This window comes from Tachyglossus aculeatus, chromosome 2 (assembly GCF_015852505.1).
Source record: "Tachyglossus aculeatus isolate mTacAcu1 chromosome 2, mTacAcu1.pri, whole genome shotgun sequence".
NCBI lineage: Eukaryota > Metazoa > Chordata > Mammalia > Monotremata > Tachyglossidae > Tachyglossus > Tachyglossus aculeatus.
In genome coordinates this window covers 80,402,284-80,421,720 of record NC_052067.1, presented here as the reverse complement: position 1 = coordinate 80,421,720, position 19,437 = coordinate 80,402,284, and the positions used below count along the sequence as shown (strand labels likewise).

The 19,437-nt window shown below is 48.2% G+C and overlaps 1 protein-coding gene and 1 non-coding gene across 2 annotated transcripts; one reads left to right on the top strand and one right to left on the bottom strand.

Moving 5' to 3' along the window:
- Positions 1 to 3,976: 3,976 nt before the first annotated feature.
- On the bottom strand, positions 3,977 to 4,114 carry LOC119924491. Its single transcript, XR_005449202.1, has one exon. It is a non-coding gene; the product is annotated as a small nucleolar RNA SNORA7 (small nucleolar RNA).
- Positions 4,115 to 8,663: 4,549 nt separating this feature from the next.
- SLC35D3 (solute carrier family 35 member D3) lies at positions 8,664 to 16,629 on the top strand. Its single transcript, XM_038740864.1, has 2 exons — positions 8,664 to 9,102; positions 15,319 to 16,629. Exons 1-2 carry the CDS (start codon positions 8,664 to 8,666, stop codon positions 16,131 to 16,133), a joined length of 1,254 nt encoding a protein of 417 aa, XP_038596792.1. The 3' UTR covers positions 16,134 to 16,629.
- Positions 16,630 to 19,437: the final 2,808 nt, after the last annotated feature.

Sequence of the window (19,437 nt, the reverse complement as noted above, 5' to 3'; positions counted from 1 at the left end):
AGAGCAGGGTGGTGAGATGCAACATGGCGTAGTGGATAGAGCACTATCCACTGAGAAGTGAGAAGGTCATGGGTTCTAATTCCGTCTGCTCTGTGACCTTTTCATTCATTCAATCGTATTTATTGAGCGCTTACTGTGTGCAGAGCACTGACCTTAGCCAATCACTTCACTTCTCTGGGCCTCAGTGACCTCGTCTGTAAAATGGGGATTGAGACTAGGCCCCACATGGGACAGGGACTGTGTCCAACCCGGTTTGCTTGTATGCACCCCAGTGCGTAGTACAGTGCCTGGCACATAGTAAACACTTTTTAACAAATACCACTGTTTTTATTATTATTATTATTATTATTTTAGAATTCTCCATTTTCACAAATTATCTGTACCACTCGTCCCATCTATGACCATAATCCTGGATGATCACAGTATTTGTTTTGAGACAGGCCAAGGGGGTGTCTGGAAACTAAAGGTGACCTGCCATAATTACACTTTCTATTGGCCCTTTACTATATTCTTAAAACTCTTATTCCATCTTGGAAGAATGGCGTGTGCTTTTGGGGGTTGCATTTTTAATAAAAAAATTAAAAATCTACATAAAAGGTTTGGAACATGATTTTATAGCTGTCATCTTTTACAAGGCAATTAAATGATAAGAACAAACAAGAACAGTCATCTTAAATGACTGTTATCTCAGCCATAGCTAGCCTAATCATCAAGGGACTCTGAAATTGAATGTGGTCAACTTAATTCTCCCCTTGCCCCCTACACAGCTCTTCTGACAATGAGCTCCCATTACTGTATCTTGAAAATCTATTAAGAGAAGGAGTTCATTGCTCAGAGGGTCTAAATTTTAATGTGACTCCACTGGCTCACACTGTGATCCTGGGAAAGTCATTTAATCTCTTTCTGCTTCCTTTTACTCCTTCGTAAAATAGATACTGGCCAGCATTTGGCCATTGTGAGTCATTGAAAATTATGATCATCTTGCCATACTATATTTAATTTTTGAAACCTTTAGCTGATTTTCCTCGGGCTTTTGAGGCTTATTTCCCTGTTGCTGCCACCATAAATGATGGTAAACTCCTTAAGGTAAACACCTCCCTCAGCCCCATAGCACTTATGGACATATTCTTCATTTAATTAATTTATTTATAGTATTGCCTATCTCCCCCTCTAGACTGTGAACTTGTTATGGGCAGGGGACGTGTCTATGAGCAGGGAATGTGTCTTCCAACTCTGTTATATCATACCCTCCCAAGCGCTTACTACAGAGCTGTGCACACAGTAAGTTCAATGACTACAATTGATTGATTAAGGCAGTGGTTGCGTCTTCTAATTACTTAATTGATCTCACCTAAGCACTGAGCACTGTACAATAAGTGCTCAATAAATGCCACCGATTGATTGAGTGAATCCTTCCTGAACTGGGTTCACTTAGACCTCTTTCCTCACCTTCACACTTTCATTTTACATTTCTCAACTCTGCCTCCAGAGAGGCCACTGGGATAAAATAACAGGCTTATTTGTAAGAGAATAGTGTTAAAAATTCCCCATTTGGAAAAAGCACAGTTTTTCTGTTGCTGAATGAAATCTATGCTAACCGTGGAGACCTTCTGCATTAGAAATTAAAACATCGGTTCAGGAAAACAAGTATATGTCATTGCTAGGTGTGACCAAAATTCATTTAGCCCAGAATTCTGTCTCTCCCTACAGTGGCAACAGGATGCTTGGAGGAACAAACAATGTGATGGTTGAGTTTCTAGACACTTGTCCCTATGATTAGGGATAAAGCAATTTCCATCCTAGTAATCCATTATGGACCTCTCTCTTCATTTATCCAGGCCCCCTTTAAACCTATTGTTATGTTGCTCTTACCCCTGCAGGCATCTCGCCTGTTGTGAGAACTGTCTATTTTCATCTTTTGAAGCCTGTAACCCTTTAAGTCTCAACAACTGCCCTGATATTGTGGGATTTGGCCAATAACATTTCAGTGTCTGCTCTGTTTACACCCTTCACGATTATATCCCGACACTCGGCGACCGTAAAGAAGGTCCAAAATAGCCTCCCCATGTTTCACCTGATACCATCATGTCATGCTAAGTATGTGCATGACAACATAAAACCACTGTGTGCAATGTTTTGCAGAAGAGCACAGCTGCCCCTCTAACAAGTGCCGCTGGTAGCTCAGTTCCAGGACCCCAATTTATGTCCCATTAACAGTCTACTTCCATCCTGCCTCCATCTTTGAGATGAGCTAGGTGGCCACAATCTTGGCGAGGTCCTTCACGGCTGACGCCATCAATCAATCAATAGTATTTATTGAGCATTTGTGCACAGAGCATTGTACTAAGTTCTTGGAAAGGTACAACGTAACAGACAATAGACACATTCCCTTTCCACAAGGAGCTTACAGTCTAAAGGGGGAGACAGACATTAAAATAAATCATGGCTATGTACATAAGTGTTGTGGGGCTGAGGGTGGGGTGAATAAAGGGTTCAAAGGGTGACACAGAAGGGAGAGGCAGTAGGGAAAATGAGGGCTTGGTTTGGGAAGACCTCTTGGAAATGGAATTTTAATATGGTTAAGCCCATGATGTGTTTTTTGTTTTGTTTTTCCTTCATGTTTTTCCTTTTTCCTTTGGTTTTAGACTGTGAGGCCACTGTTGGGTAGGGACTGTCTCTACGTGTTGCCAACTTGTACTTCCCAAGTGCTTAGTACAGTGCTCTGCACACAGTAAGTGCTCAATAAATACGATTGATTGATTGATTCATGGTATTGAGTGCTTCCTCTGCCAGCACTTTACTAGGCACTGAGGTACATAAAAGATAATCAGGTGGACAGGCTCCCTTTCCCACATGGGGCTCACAGTCTCAATCCCCATTTTACAGATGAGGTAACTGAAGCACAGAGAAGTGAAGTGACTTTCCCAAGGTCACACAGAAGACAAGTGGCCGAATGGGGATTAGAACTCAGGTTCTCCAACTCTCAGGTCCATCCTGCTTCTCTTCCATGGTTCCCTGAGACTGTCGCTTACCTGGCTTCCCTCTGAAGTCAGACCTGATTATGGCCCCCACCTCAATCTGGTGTCTGCTCCATTTCCTGATCATCTTTGTTGTCCTTCTCTGTTCCTTCCCCAGATGACCTATGTCCTTCCCAAAATTTGACAGCCAGAACTGCAGAATATCCGGGTGCAGGGCTGCTATTGGTGCAATGGGGAGAGCACAGCTCTGGAAATCAGCAGACTTGAGTTTTAATCTAGCTCTGCAAATACTGGGACTCTTCTACCAGGGGTGAAGGATTCTGACCAAACAACCAAGTAGGGTGTTTTATGAGAAGGACTGGCTCCTGAAAAATAGTTGAGTTTTATGGTGACAAAAACCCAGTGAATGGTAGCCTGGTCTAGTGGAAAGAACATGAGCCCGGGAGTCAGGAAATCTGGGTTTTCTAGCCCCGGCTCCATCACTTGTCTTCTTTCTGTCGGTGGACGAGTCACAACTTCTCTGCCTCAGTTTTCTTATCTGTCGAATAGTGATAACTGTTCTTCCTCCCTCTTAAACTGTGAGCACCATGTGGGGCAGGGACTGCACCATTCATTCACTCGATCATATTTATTGAGCGCTTACTGTGTGCAAAGCACTTTATTAAGCAATTGGGAGAGTACAATATACCAATAAATAGACACATTCCCATTATCCCATGATTATCCTGTATCTACTTCAACATGTAGTGCAGTCCTGGGAATATAGTAAGTGTTAATTGTCTTAACTTACGCTGTCATCTCTGACCCCCAGTGACGCCATGGACACATCTCTCCCAGAACGCTCCACTTCCACTTGCAATCATTCTGGTAGTGTAGCCATAAGTTTTCTTGGTAAAACTACAGAAGTGGTTTACCATTGCCTCCTTCTGTACAGTAAACTCGAGCCTCTGCCCTCGACTCTCTCCCCGGCTGCTGCTGCTCAGCACAGGTGAGTTTTAACTTGTAGCAGATTGCCTTCCACTCGCTAGACACTGCCCAAGCTAGGAATGGAATGGGTCTGTCTCTGCTTGACTTTTCCTCCCGTAGTCGAGGCTGGGAGAGTACTGGAAACTCTCCTTGTGCAACCCTGAGAGGGGAAGTGTTAATACATTTCATCATGATTATTATTGCCAAGGCAACCTCCTTCCCAATATGCTGTAGTCCACCTGGCCATCAGCGAGGCCTTCGCATGAAGGAACCTTGGTGTGTGTTTTTCAGTGTGCTGCGTTCATTCATTCAATCGTATTTATTGAGCGCTTACTATGTGAAGAGCCCCGCACAAAGCATTTGGAAAGTACAATTCGGCATCAGAGACAATCCCTACCCAACAACGGGCTCACAGTCTAGAATGGGGGAGACAGACAGCAAAACAAAACAAGTAGACAGGCATCAATAGCGTCAATATAAATAGAATTATAGATATATACATATTAATAAAATAGAATAATAAAATAATAAATATGCATTCTGCTCACCTACTCACTCATTGCACCCCATGACTGGAGGGACCGTGACTGGTAAGGGCAAGAGAGTACAGCTTATCTATAATAATAATACAGCTTATCTATGCAAACCTCTTACACTAGTAACAATGATGATTATTAATAATGATAATCCGAATTAATGTATTAAGTACTGAGCACTCCCTCTAGAGAAGAGCTTGCTGTGGGCAGGGAACGTGTCTGTTAATTCTGTTGTCGCATACTCTCCCAAGCGCTTAGTACAATGCTCTGCCCAGTGTAAGCACTCAATAAACACTATTGATTGCACTTGGATTTTCACCCTTGCACCTGGATTTGCAGCCCTCCCTCAGCCCCATAGCATTTATGGACATGTCCATAATTTATTTATATTAATTTTAGACTGTGAGCCCACTGTTGGGTAGGGACAATAAATACTATTGATGATGATTAATGTGTCTCCCTCTCTAGACTGTAAGCATGTTGTGGGTGGAGAACAAGTCTACCAAGTCTGTTATGTCTTACTCTTCCCACTGCTTAGTACAGTGCTCTGCCACAGTTAGCGCTCAATAAACTTGGCCTAGTGGCAAGAGCACGGGTTCAGGACTCAGAGGATGTGGGTTCTAATTCGGGCTCCACCACTTGTCTGCTGTGTGACCTTGGGCAAGTCACTTCACTTCTCTGTGCCTCACTTCCCTCATTTGTAAAATGGGGATTAAGACTGTTAGCCCCACGTGGGACAAACTGATTACCTTGTATCTACCCCAGCGCTTAGAACAGTGTGGTTCAGTGAAAGAGCACGGTCCTGGGAGTCAGAGGTCATGGGTTTTAATCCCGGCTCCGCCACTTGTCAGCTGTGTGACTTTGGGTAAGTCACTTAACACCTCTGTGCCTCAGTTACCTCTTCTGTAAAATAGGGATTAAGACTGTGAGCCCCATGTGGGACAACCTGATCACGTTTTATCCCCCCAGCGCTTAGAACAGTGCTTCGCACAGAGTAAGTGCTTAAGGTAAGGTCATCATTGTTACCTGGGGAGCCTGAGGTGGGGTGGGATGGAGAGGGAAGAGGGTTTTCCCAGGGAGGTGGGGGGGGGGGGTGTCTCTAGATAGGTGGGATGGAGAGGGAAGAGGGTTTTCCCAGGGAGTTGGAGGTGGGGGGGGGGGGGGTGTCTCCCGGTGGGTGGGATGAAGAAAGAAGAATGCTTTCCCAGGGAGTTGAAGGGGGATGGGGGGGGGGGGGGGGGGAGGGTCTCCCGGTAGGTGGAATGGAGAGGGAAGAGGGTTTTCCAGGTGAGCTGGGGGGGGGAGGGGGGGTCCAGCAGGAGAGGGTGTCCTGGTGGGTGGGATAATAATAATAATGACATTTATTAAGCGCTTACTATGTGCAAAGCACTGTTCTAAGCGCTGGGGGGATACAAGGTGATCAGGTTGCCCCACAGGGGGCTCACAGTCAATCCCTATTTTACAGATGAGGTAACTGAGGCACAGAGAAGTTAAGAGGGTTTTCCTGGGCAGCCGCACGTGGGGGAGGATCTCCCGGTGAATGGGTTGGAGAGGGAAGAGGGTCTTCCGAGGAGGCGGGGGAGGGGGGAGCTGTCCCCCGGGGAGTGGGACAGAGAGAGAGGAGAGACCGGGAGCCGGGAAACCCGTGCGCCTCAGCGCTTAGTGCAGTGCTCTGCGCCCAGGGAGGGTCAATACGAGAGTCAATAGCGTCAATATAAATAGAATTATAGATATACACATATTAATAAAATAGAATAGTAAAATAATAAATACGCAGTCTGCTCATCTACTCACTTGTTGCACCCCATGCCTGGAGGGACCATGACTGGTAAGGGCAAGAGAGTACAGCTTATCTATGCAAACCTCTTACACTAATAACAATGATGATTATTAATAACGATAAACCGAATTAATGTATTAAGTACTGAGCACTCCCTCTAGAGAAGAGCTTCTCAGTCAATACGATGGAATGAATGAATGGGCCGGACCTCTCGCAGAGACAAAGGAGCCGTGGGCGCCAACTGACACGAGAGGCAGCGTGGCTCAGTGGAAAGAGCCCGGGCTTGGGAGTCGGGGGGCGTGGGTTCTAATCCCGACTCTGCCACGTGTCAGGTGTGTGACTTTGGGCAAGTCACTTCACTTCTCTAGGCCTCAGTTTCCTCATCTGTAAAAGGAGGATGAAGATTGCGAGCCCCCCGTGGGACAACCTGATTACCTTGTAACCTCCCCAGCGCTTAGAACAGTGCTTTGCACATAGTAAGCGCTTAATAAATGCCATAAAAAAACCCTGACGGTGGGGCAGCCCCTGCCCTGTCGATGGGTGGGTGGGTCCGCCTGCCGGGGTGCCTGTCCTCTCCTCCTCCCTGGCTCCCTCCGCCCCCGGCCCCCGTGTGAGCCCGGCCCCTCTGTCCTCCCCTCCCCCGGCCGCTCCGGGCTCCGGCAGGCCGAGCCGCCCGCTGCCACCGCCCCCACGCCGGCCGGCCGGCCGGCCGCTAGGACCGTCCCGGACCCGGACAGGACGCCCCCGACACTCCCACCGTCCACCACACCGGCCGTTCGACCGACCGTCCATCCCACCGTCCGACCGTCCACCCTCTCCCCCAGCGCCCTCTCCCAGCGCAGAGGCGGAGACCCCTTTCCTGCTTTCTTCCTCCTTGCCCCCCTTCTCCTCCTCCTCCCCCATCCCCTTTCCTCCTCATCCTCCACTTCTTTCTCCTCTCTTCCCCATCCACTCATTTTCCTCCCCTCTTCTCCATCCTCCTCCTCTTCTTCCCCCTTACTCACCCCCACTCTCCTCCTCCTCCCTCCCCTCCCCTTCTTCTCTTCTCCCCCCTTACTCACCCCCACTCTCCTCCTCCTCCTTCCTCCCCTCTTCTCCATCCTCCTCCTCTTCTTCCCCCTTATTCATCCCCCCCACTCTCCTCCTCTTTTCTCCCCTCCACGTCCGTTTTCCACCCTCCACCTCCTCCCCCTTTCTCCTCCCCATCCACCTCCCATTTTCCTCCCCCTTCGTCTCCCACCCTCCTCATTCATTCGATCGTATTTACTGAGCGCTTACGGTGTGCAGAGCGCTGTACTAAGCGCTTGGAAAGTACAATACCCTCTCTTCCTTCTCTCCATCTCTCTCTCCATCCTCCTCCTCTTCCTCCCCGCTACTCACCTCTGTTCTCCTCGTCCCCATCCCCTCTCCTCCTCACCCTCCACCTCCTCTCCCCGTCTCCTCCTCCCCTACCCACCCCAAATTTTCCTCGCCCTTACTCACTTCCACTCTCCTCCTCCTTCCTCCCAGCCTCCCAGCCTCCCTCCCTCTCTCTCCTTCCCTCCTCTCCTCCTCCTCATCCCCCCCATACCTCTCTCCATCCTCCTTCTCTTCCTTCCCCTTACTCACCCCGACTCTCCTCCTCCTCCTCCCTCCCTGCCTCCCAGCCTCCCTTCCTCCGAGTCTCTCTCCTCCCCTTTCCTCCCTCCCCTCCTCCTCCTCCCACCTCTCCATCCTCCTTCTCTTCCTCCCTTACTCACCCCCACTCTCCTCCTCGTCCTCCTTCCTCTCTGCCTCCCAGCCTCCCTTCCTGTCTCTCTCCTCCTTCCCCTCCTCCTCCTCCCCATCTCCCTCTCCATCCCACTTCTCTTTCTTCCCCTTACTCACCCCCACTGTCCTCCTCCTCCTCCTTCTTCCAGGCCTCCCAGCCTCCCTCCCTGTCTCTCTCCTCCCATCCTTCCCCTCTCCTTCCCCATCTCTCTCTCCATCCTCCTTCTCTTCCTTCCCCTTACTCACCCCACCCCCACTGTCCTCCTCCTCCTTCCTCCAGGCCTCCCAGCCTCCCTCCCTGTCTCTCTCCTCCTTCCCATCTCTCTCTCCATCCTCCTTCTCTTCCTTCCCCTTACTCACTCCCACTGTCCTCTGTCCATCCTCCTTCTCTTCCTTCCCCTTACTCCCACTGTCCTCTCTCCACCCTCCTTCTCTTCCTTCCCCTTACTCACTCCCACTGTCCTCTGTCCATCCTCCTTCTCTTCCTTCCCCTTACCCACTCCCACTGTCCTCCTCCTTCAGCCTCCCAGCCTCCGTGGCCCCATCTCTCTCTCTCTCTCTCTCTCTCTGTGTGTGTGTGTGTGTGTGTGTGTGTCTGGGCGCTTCCCCGGGGTGTCGCGCCCGTCGGGGCCCCCAGGCTCCGTTCCCAGGAGGATGCCTGTCCTCTGCAGGGGCCGGCTGCTGGGCATCTCGGTGGCCATCGCGCACGGGGTGTTCTCGGGCTCCCTCAACATCCTGCTCAAGTTCCTCATCAGCCGCTACCAGTTCGGCTTCCTGACGCTGGTTCAGTGCCTGACCAGCTGGGCGGCGGCGCTGAGCCTGGAGCTGGGCCGGAGGCTGGGCCTGCTGGCCCTGCCCCGCTTCGGCCTGGGCCTGGCGCGCCCCTTCGCGCCCGTCACCCTCCTGTCCACCCTGCAGTCCGGCCTCACCCTCTGGGCCCTGCGCGGCCTCAGCCTGCCCATCTACGTCGTCTTCAAGCGCTGCCTGCCCCTGGTCACCCTGCTCCTCGGCGCTCTGGCCCTCAAGAACGGGACGCCCTCGGCCGGGGTCTTGGTGGCCGTCTTCATCACCACCTGCGGGGCCGCACTGGCCGGTGAGAGATGCTGTCCCCCCTCCTCGACCCTCCCTTCCTTTCCCTTCCCCTCCTCTCACCCCATCCCTGCCTGCGTGGGAGGGGAAAGAGGAGGACAGGGGTGTGGGCCGCAGAGACCAGGAGTCACTCCGGCCAGGGGTCAAGAGGTCCCCCAGGAGACCTTGTTTTATTTGGTTTTCTTGTCTGTCTCCCCCCCTTCTAGATGTGACCCCGTGATCGGGTAAGGGTTGTCTCTATCTGTTGCCCTCTCCCCCCTTCTAGACTGTGACCCCGTTATTGGGTAAGGGTTGTCTCTATCTGTTGCCCTCTTCCCCCTTCTAGACTGTGACCCCGTTATTGGGTAAGGGTTGTCTATCTATTGCCCTCTCCCCCCTTCTAGACTGTGACCCCGTTATTGGATAAGGGTTGTCTCTATCTGTTGCCCTCTCCCCCCTTCTAGACTGTGACCCCGTTATTGGGTAAGGGTTGTCTCTATCTGTTGCCCTCTCCCCCCTTCTAGACTGTGACCCCGTTATTGGGTAAGGGTTGTCTCTATCTGTTGCCCTCTCCCCCCTTCTAGACTGTGACGCCATTATTGGGTAAGGGTTGTCTCTATCTATTGCCCTCTCCCCCCTTCTAGACTGTGACCCCGTTATTGGGTAAGGGTTGTCTCTATCTGTTGCCCTCTCCCCCCTCCTAGACTGTGACGCCGTTATTGGGTAAGGGTTGTCTCTATCTATTGCCCTCTCCCCCCTTCTAGACTGTGACCCCGTTATTGGGTAAGGGTTGTCTCTGTCTGTTGCCCTCTCCCCCCTTCTAGACTGTGACCCCGTTATTGGGTAAGGATTGTCTCTATCTGTTGCCCTCTTCCCCCTTCTAGACTGTGACCCCGTTATTGGGTAAGGGTTGTTTCTATCTGTTGCCCTCTCCCCCCCTTCTAGACTGTGACCCCGTTACTGGATAAGGATTGTCTCTGTCTGTTGCCCTCTCCCCCCTTCTAGACTGTGACCCCGTTACTGGGTAAGGATTGTCTCTATCTGTTGCCTTCTCCCCCCCTTCTAGACTGTGACCCCGTTATTGGGTAAGGGTTGTTTCTTTCTGTTGCCCTCTCCCCCTTCTAGACTGTGACCCCGTTATTGGGTAAGGATTGTCTCTGTTGCCCAATTGTCCTTTCCAAAAGCTTAGTCCAGTGTGCTGCACATAGTGAGCCCTCAATAAGTACAGTTGAATGAATGCATGCATGAATGACCCCCAGGAGGACGGGGGAGGAGATGGGAAAGCCAGAGGGGAGAGGGAGTCAGAGAGGAAGGGAATTCATTAATTCATTCAGTCAATCATATCTATTGAGCGCTTACTGTGTGCAGAGCGCTGGACTAAGTGCTTGGAAAGTACAACTGGGCAACAGAGACAATCTCTACCCAACAATGGGCTCACCATCTAGAAGGGGGAGACAGACAACAAAACAAGTAGGCAGGCAACAATAAGCAGCATTTTTCAGTGGAAAGACCACGGGCTTGGGAGTCAGAGGTCATGGGTTCAAATCCTGGCTCCGCCACTTGTCAGCTGTGTGATTTTGGGCAAGTCACAACTTCTCTGTGCCACAGTTACCTCATCTGTAAAATAGGGATTAAGACTGTGAGTCCCACATGGGACAACATGATCACCTTGTATCCTCCCCAGTGCTTAGAACAGTGCTTTGCACATAGTAAGCTCTTAACAAATACCAAAATTATTATTATTATTATTAGCATCAAAATCATAATAGCAACAATAATAATGATGATGATGGTATTTGTTAATTATTGTTATTATGGTACTTGTTAAGCTCTCACTATGTGCCACGCACTGTTCTAAGCACTGGAGTAGATGCAGGGTGATTGTTGTCATTCATTCCTTCATTCAATCATTTTTATTGAGTGCTTAATAATAATAATAATAATTTTGGTATTTGTTGAGCACTTACTATGTTCAAAGCACTGTTCTAAGCACTGGGGAGGATACAAGGTGATCAGGCTGTCCCATATGGGGCTCACAGTCCTAATTCCTATTTTACAGATGAGAGAACTGAGGCCCAGAGAAGTGAAGTGACTTGCCACACAGCTGACAAGTGGCGGAGGTGGAATTTGAACCCACTACCTCTGACTCCCAAGCCCGGGTCCTTTCCCCTGAGCCATGCTGCACTGGACTAAGCACTTGGCAAATACAATTTGGCAACAGATAGAAAAAATCCGTACCCTACAACGGGCTCTCAGTCTAGAAGGGGGGAGATAATAATGGTACTTGTTAAGCGCTTACTATGTGCCAAGCACTGTTCTAAGTACTGGTGTAGATACAAGGTAATCAGGTTGTCCCACGTGGGGCTCACAGCCTTAATCCTCATTTTACAGATGAGAGAACTGAGGCACAGAAAAGTTAAGTGACTTGATCAAAGTCACACCGTTGATAGGTGGCACAGCCGGGATTAGAACCCACAAACCCTGACTCCCAAGACGGGCTTTTTCTACTAAACCACGCTGCTTCAGGGCTCACACTTTTAATCCCCATTTTACAGATGAGATGATTGAGGCACAGAGAAGTCAAGGGACTTGCCCAAAGTCACACAGTAGACAAGTGGAGGAGCCAGAATTAGAACCCACGTCCTCTGACTCCCAAGCCCGGGCTCTTTCCATTAAGCCACGTTGAGCGCTTACTCTGTGCCAGACACTGCTCTAAACGCTGGGGTAGATACAAGATAAATATTTATCTATGTATTTATTTATTTATATACATATTTATTTTGTTAATGATTCATTCATTCATTCAATCGTATTTGTTGAGCACTTACTGTGTGCAGAGCACTGTACTAAGCGCTTGGGAAGTACAAGTTGGCAACATTTAGAGACTGTGCCTGCCCAACGGGCTCACAGTCTAGAAGGGAGAGACAAACAACAGAACAAAACATGTGGACAGGTGTCAAGTCATCAGAATAAATAAAAATAAAGTTAGATGCGCATCATTAACAAAATAAATAGAATAGTAAATATGTACAAGTAAAATAAATAGAGTAATAAATCTGTACAAACATATATACAGGTGCTGTGGGGAGGGGAAGGAGGTAGGGCGGGGGGGGATGGGGAGGAGGAGAGGAAACAGGGGGCTCAGTCTGTCTGTCTGTCTCCCCCTTCTAGACTGTGAGCCCATTGTTGGGTAGGGACCGTCTCTATACGTTGCCGACTTGTACTTCCCAAGCGCTTAGTACAGTGCTCTGCACACAGTAAATGCTCAATAAATACGACTGAATGAATGAATGAATAAACGGGCTGGACACAGTCCCTGTCCCACCTTGGGCTCACAGCCTTCATCCCCATTTATACAGATGAGGGAACTGAGGCATAGAGAAGTTGACTGGAATTAATGAATTAATGATGGTATGGGTCGGACACGACTCGACAGCATAAGACAAGACAACAATGTATTAAATGCTAAATCTGTGTCAAGCACTGCTCTAAACGCTGGGGTAGATACAAGATAATAGGGTTGGACACAGTCCCTGTCCCACACAGGGCTCACAGTCTTCAACCCCATATATACAGATGAAGGAACTAAGGCACAGAGAAGCTAAGTGGAATTAATTAAGTAATTAAGTATGTTAAGTGCTTACTATATGCCAGGCACTGTTCTAAACTCTGGGCTAGAGACAAGGCAGTCAGGTTGTCCCACGTGGGGCTCATAGTCTTAATCCCCATTTTCCGGTGGAGGGAATTGAGGCTCAGAGAATAATAATGATAAAGGCATTTTTAAGCGCTTACTATGCGCAAAGCACTGTTCTAAGCGCTGGGGAAGATACAAGGTGATCAGGTTGTCCCACGTGGGGCTCACAGTCTTAATCCCCATTTTACAGATGAGGCAATTGAGGCACAGAGAAGTTAAATGACTTGACCAAAGTCACACAGCAGACAAGTGGCGGAAGTGGGATTAGAACCCACGTCCTCTGACTCCCAAGCCCCAGCTCTTGCCACTAAGCCAGGGTCTCTCCCGGGGAAGGGAGAGGGGCGGGCGGACAGCCTCGGGGCTAGTGGGAGGAAGAGGGATGGGAGCAGGAAATGGGATGGGGGTTGAGGGAAGGGACTGGTCGGGGAAGAGGGGAAACGGTTGGAGGTAGGAAGAAGAAAAACTGGGAAAGGAGGGGAAGAGGAGGATGACTGGGAGGAAAGGGTTAAGAAGGGAAGGAAGCTCCAGGGGTACAGGGCGAGGGCTCCCGTCTTACTCCTTCCCTTCCCCGCAGCACCTGTATGTATGTTTGTACATATTTTTTACTTTATTTATTTACTTTACTTGTACTTACCTATTGTATTTATTTTATTTTGTTAATATGTTTGTCTCCCCCTTCTAGACTGTGAGCCCACTGTTGGGTAGGGACTGTCTCTATATGTTGCCAACTTGTACTTCCCAAGCGCTTAGTACAGTGCTCTGCACACAGTAAGCGCTCAATAAATACGATTGATTGATTGACTGGGGGTAGGGAAGGGGGAGGGGAGGAGCTGGAGATACGGTGGCACAAATTCAGTTTTTCGTTTCCAGAGCCAAGTTTCAGAGCGCTCGACCCCAGCCCCCTTTCCCATGGGCTGGGATGCTGGGGGCTCAGGGGGCTGGCAGCCTGGGGGCTCAGGGGACTGGCAGGCTGGGGGCTCGGGGGGCTGGCAGGCTGGGGGCTCAGGGGGCTGGCAGCCTGGGGGTTCAGGGGGCTGGCAGCCTGGGGGTTCAGGGGGCTGGCAGGCTGGGGGCTCAGGGGGCTGGCAGGCTGGGGGTTCAGGGGGCTGGCAGGCTGGGGGCTCAGGGGGCTGGCAGGCTGGGGGTTCAGGGGGCTGGCAGGCTGGGGGCTCAGGGGACTGCCAGCCTGGGGGCTTAGGGGGCTGGTTGATCCCAGATGGCCCCTAGTCGCTGTGGGGCGGGTGTACAGGTGAGGTTGGCTTTGCCCTGGGAAAACTGGCGCGGACGGGCTCCTGGCTCCCTACTCCCAGCTCCAGGTATCCAGCCAAGAAGGGAAGGAAGGGAAGTGGGGCCGGGAGCGGGGGATTGGGAGAGGGAGGAGAGCCGCCCTTCTCCATTACTAACTCGGCATGGCTCCACATTGCGCCCCAGCCTCCTCCCCAAACCCTTCTTCCCACGGCTCCCCGGGAAGCTGGGTCGACGACTGACCAGCCCTTAATAAAGGGAGGAAACTAATAATAATAATGATATTTGTTAAGTGCTTACTATGTGCCAAGTGCTGTTCTAAGCGCTGGGGTAGCTACAAGGTAATCAGGTTGTTATTCATTCATTCAATCGTATTTATTGAGCGCTTACTGTGTGCAGAGCACTGTACTAAGCCCTTGGAAAGCACAATTCAGCAATAGAGACAATCCCTGCCCATACCGCGTTTACAGTCTAGAAGGGGAAAAGCCCACATGGGACTCAGTCTTAATCTCCATTTTCCATAGGAGGTAACTGAAGCACAGAGAAGTGAAGTGGCTTGCCTTAGGTCACACAGCAGACAAGTGACAGAGCCCCATTAGAACCCAGGTCCTCTGACTCCCAAGCATGTGCTCTTTGCACTAAGCCACGCTGTTCTCTACCCAGAGGGTTAAAGGCCAAACATAATTCTACTTCTCATCCTGGTCTCCAGGAGACTTTTCCTCATCTGCCTTCTCCCCACCACTCCTCCACCTCCACAAATCCTCTCTCTCTCTCTCTCTCTCTCTCTCTCTCTCCTCTCCCCATCCCCTACAAACCCCATCGAGCCCAAGCTGCATCTCTCCCCAATCTCTTTCCATGGATTCATTCATTCAATCGTATTTATTGAGCACTTTCTGCACGCAGAACACTGGACTAAGCGCTTGGGAAAGTACAATAATAATAATTATAGTATTTGTTAAGTGCTTATTATGTGTCAAGCACTATTCTAAGCACTGGGGTAGATACAAGGCAATCAGGTTGTCCCATGTGGGGCTCACAGTCTTAATCCCCATTTTGCAGATGAAGTAAGTGAGACACTAAAATGTTAAGTGACTAACTTACCCAAGGTCACACAGCAGACAAGTGGCAGAGATGGGATTAGAACCCACACCCTCTGACTCCCAAATCCATACTCCTGCCACTAGGCCATACTGCTTCTACAGCAACAAAGAGAGACAGTCCCTGTTCACAGTGAGCTCACAGTTAGAGAGCTTGGTCTGCTCCCCCAGGCCCGACTCATCACCACTTTTTTTCTCCTGGCAGGAGCTGGGGATCTATCAGGAGACCTCGTGGGCTACGTGACCGGAGTGCTGGCAGTGCTGGTCCATGCGGCTTATCTGGTGCTCATTCAGAAAACCAGTGTAGAAACGGACTACGGGCCGCTGACCGCCCAGTATGCCATCGCCATCTCGGCCACCCCCCTGCTCATCATCTGCTCCTTTGCCAGCATGGACTCCATCTACGCCTGGTCCTTCCCCGGGTGGAAGGACCCCGCCATGGTCTGCATCTTCGTGGCCTGCATTTTGATCGGCTGCGCCATGAACTTCACCACCCTCCACTGCACCTACATCAACTCGGCCGTGACCACCAGCTTTGTCGGGGTGGTAAAAAGCATCGCCACCATCACCGTGGGCATGGTGGCCTTCAACGACGTGGAGCCCACCTCTCTCTTCATAGCCGGAGTGGTGGTCAATACCTTCGGCTCTCTCATTTACTGTGTGGCTAAGTTCATTGAGACCAGAAAGCAGAGCAACTATGAGGATTTGGAAAAAGAGGACAGAGAAGATGAGAGGAAGGAGCCTGGTGACTATCAGCCGCCTTTTGCCTTGGAGGGTTTGTCCCTGGAGAAGGGACCCAGAGAGGCAGCAGGAGGGGAGGTGGCTGGTTGGGATGGCCAGCAAGGAGCAGAAGAGCAGAGAGACAGCTTGGCCAGCAGCAGCCAAGAAGCAGTCGATCCTGAAGGGGTTAACAGGAGCTCATTAAAGGACACCTACCTTGGAATATGGAGGTTAATTAGGGGGGCCAAATATCTGAAGAAGGATTACTTGATAGAAAATGAGGAGTCCCCCAGCCCTTGACATGCCCCTTTTTAAGAATATAGTTGTATATTTTCATGAGGGAGTCATATGTTTTAGTCCAAGTTAGGGGTTGTTAGAGAGGAGAGACAAGAAGGAACCCATAAAATGCAAATTTTTCACATGTGCACTGACAAAACTGGTACCCATCTCTGAGTCATCACCCAGAGATCATTGCCAAGAGATGAAAGGGTATGGGAACTCTGATTCACAAAGTAAGGTTGTCATATTGGTTACAGATTACCGACATTATTTTTTTCCCCTTAAGAATAAGCAGATCTGCATGCAAAACCACATCTTCTCCATGTACAGTACACAAATACTGTTGTCACATATATCCAGAGAGGTTTGATCGAGGAATAGAAAATATGGCTACAGTCTCAGTAATCTGCTGGTGAAGAGAAACACTGGTTGGTAAGACAGTGTATGATTGCACTGAAAGTAAAGCTTTTTTATGTTTTCAAATTACCTATCCACTTAAGGTAAAATTTATCTGAAATATCCTCAAATTTTAAAGCCATAGTTTACAGTTCACCGTGAACAATTACAAAAAGATGCTTTCAAAACTTGAGTTAGCTTGTTACTCTGTAATACTGGCTTTTAACCCCACTTTGTTTTGGGATCGTTACTCTCTGTAGTCAACAGGACTACTATCCTGTTATACTGTTATACTGACAGGATAAAGGACACACAGTCCTGTGTCTTGTATAGCTCACTGGAAAATATGCTGTAGAAACCTCTATACCTCTGGAATATTTTTGCACATGCAGTGTGGAAGAAGTACTAGGTTTGCTGCTTTAACTGTTAAAATGGATGTATTTAGGAACTCCAGTTGTAAGTGTTTGCTATCTAATGCCTGCTGTTATAATTTTGTTTATTCTGCTATAAACCTAGGTTTACATTGTATCCGGTCTTCGAGAACCACTGGGCTTGGGAATTCCCCTGAGTGAAATTGGACATTTAGTAAATGCAGCATGGCTTTCCAATGAAGGAGACTGTTGTAAAGGAAAATAAAATACTGCCTCGTGCTGAGGTGTTTTAATTGCATTCACAGAGGACTTCAATTAATATGGAGAAGAGATGTGGTAATAAACGGAGTGCATTGATTTACAAAAACCTCAGGACTTTTTGTTCTATTGCTCCTATAGTCGTTACATGGTACATTTCCTTTGGTGGCATCTAGCCCATATGTTGCACATGTGATTCCTTATCTTGACTTATGTCAAACACGAGAACAACTGCATATAATTTGTGACAATGAGAAATACAAACATTGTGCACTTGCAACAAACAGCAACTGTGAACTGCCAGCATGTTTCCAAGTTACTTAGACTGGGGCATTCCCATGTTCTTTAATTTCTATTCAACACATGAAACTACAGTGAAGACAACATTAAAGTCCAGCCCTTCTGATATTTTAAGCTAAACTAGTGGGTGAGCTAGTATAATTCTGATACTTTTTAGCCAACCTGGTCTGCTTTTATGTACAAAAATGTGAACTGTACAAGAAACTGGAGGTACAGGAGTACTTGTAGAACTGCAATTATAAATAGTAGGATTTGGGGAAAAATGTCTTCTTTCAAAAATAAACCTTAATTTTAATGTCACTATGCCAGGGGTGTTTACGAAAACTGTAAAAGTGAGAATAAATGCAAAACAGGCCAATAGAATTAGACCTTTGACAGTTAAGTAAAACCGATGCCAGAAAAATGGACTTAAAGTACACAGTTATGGCAATACTCTAATAATTAAAACCACACAGTCGAAATCTGCCTTTGTGTGAAAAGTAATCTATTTCCTGGAAAAAGGGAGCCAAGGGCTTGGGTGAGAATATGCTAGTCCATTATGAACAATCACCCATTCAATAGCCACTCATCACTGGTTAGACAAATTCTTCCAAAATAATATCACTGCAGCAAAGGAGTTGTGGGTTGAGACAACTCAATCGTTCAGCTAAACTACATAAATGTTAAATTAGACCAAGGTTCTAACCTCCAAATCCCAGCTCTAGTATCTTTTGGCTTTATCCTCCAGTAGATATATTTCTCCTTACTGCTTTGATGCTTCCCTTTGGTTTGCACCACAGAGCCTCACACATTTAGATCAGACAGTGAAATTGGCTATCAATTAGCTCCCACGTTCATGCTTTATGAGCTAGCTGGAGGTCATGGTTAAGAGGCTCACTTCACACCTGCTCATTTCAGTAAACAATGATCCGGCCATCCTTGCCTCAGTTATCCATCTACATTAAGGGGAGAGGTTTTAAGCGTTGAAGGATTTAGGAACAAATTGCCTTAAAGCTTTTAAGTAGCTCAACTAACTTGAAAACCACAATGGCAATATGGCCACCTGCCCATCAGATGGATGATGGATGGATTGATGATGAATGGATTGATAGATGGTAATACCATCAGATCTCAGGAAGACACCTAAGCCATCCTGTCTCTGGGTTTAAAATATCCCACATTAACAATATCACAGAACAATAACATTACTTTTTTTTCTTAAAAATCTCTAGAAGGGACACCATGATTCCCTTGAAAGAACATTCCAATCACACTTCAGTTGCTACTTTGTCTCCTTAAAAAAAAAAAACCCACCAACTACCACTCCCCACCAAAAAAACCTAATGTCACTACATCATTTTAAATGTTAGTGATTTTTTAAAAATCAAGTTAGGAGACATGGAACAGATTTTTAGTTTTGGATGAGATGAGCAGGTTTTGAAATGGTAATAATAATAATAATGACATTTGTTAAGCGCTTATTATGTGTAAAGCACTGATCTAAGCGCTGGGGAGGATACAAGGTTATCAGATTGTCCCACGTGGGGCTCACAGTCTTAATCCCCATTTTATAGACGAGGGAACTGAGGCCCAGAGAAGTTAAGTGACTTACCCAAAGTCACACAGTTCACAATTGGTGGAGCTGAGATTTGAACCCATGACCTCTGACTCCCAAGCCTGGGCTCTTTCCACTGAGCCACACTGCTTCTCTGGTATTCTATACTATTGATAATTCAGTCTTTTTATAATTTAGCAACATTTTATGTTTGTATGTCTGTGTTCTTGATAGTCCATATCAATCGATTATATTTATTGAGCACTTAGTACATACATAGCACTGAACTGAACTCTTGGAACTGTACAAGAGTTAGCAGACATGCTCCCTGGCCAAAAAGAGCCTACAGTCTAGAGCGGGGACAGACAATATAAGTAATTTGTAACATATAATTTAAAGACTCGTGCAGAATGGCTATGGGGTTGAAGTAGGGGTGAATACCAAATGCCTAAGGGTCACAGATTCA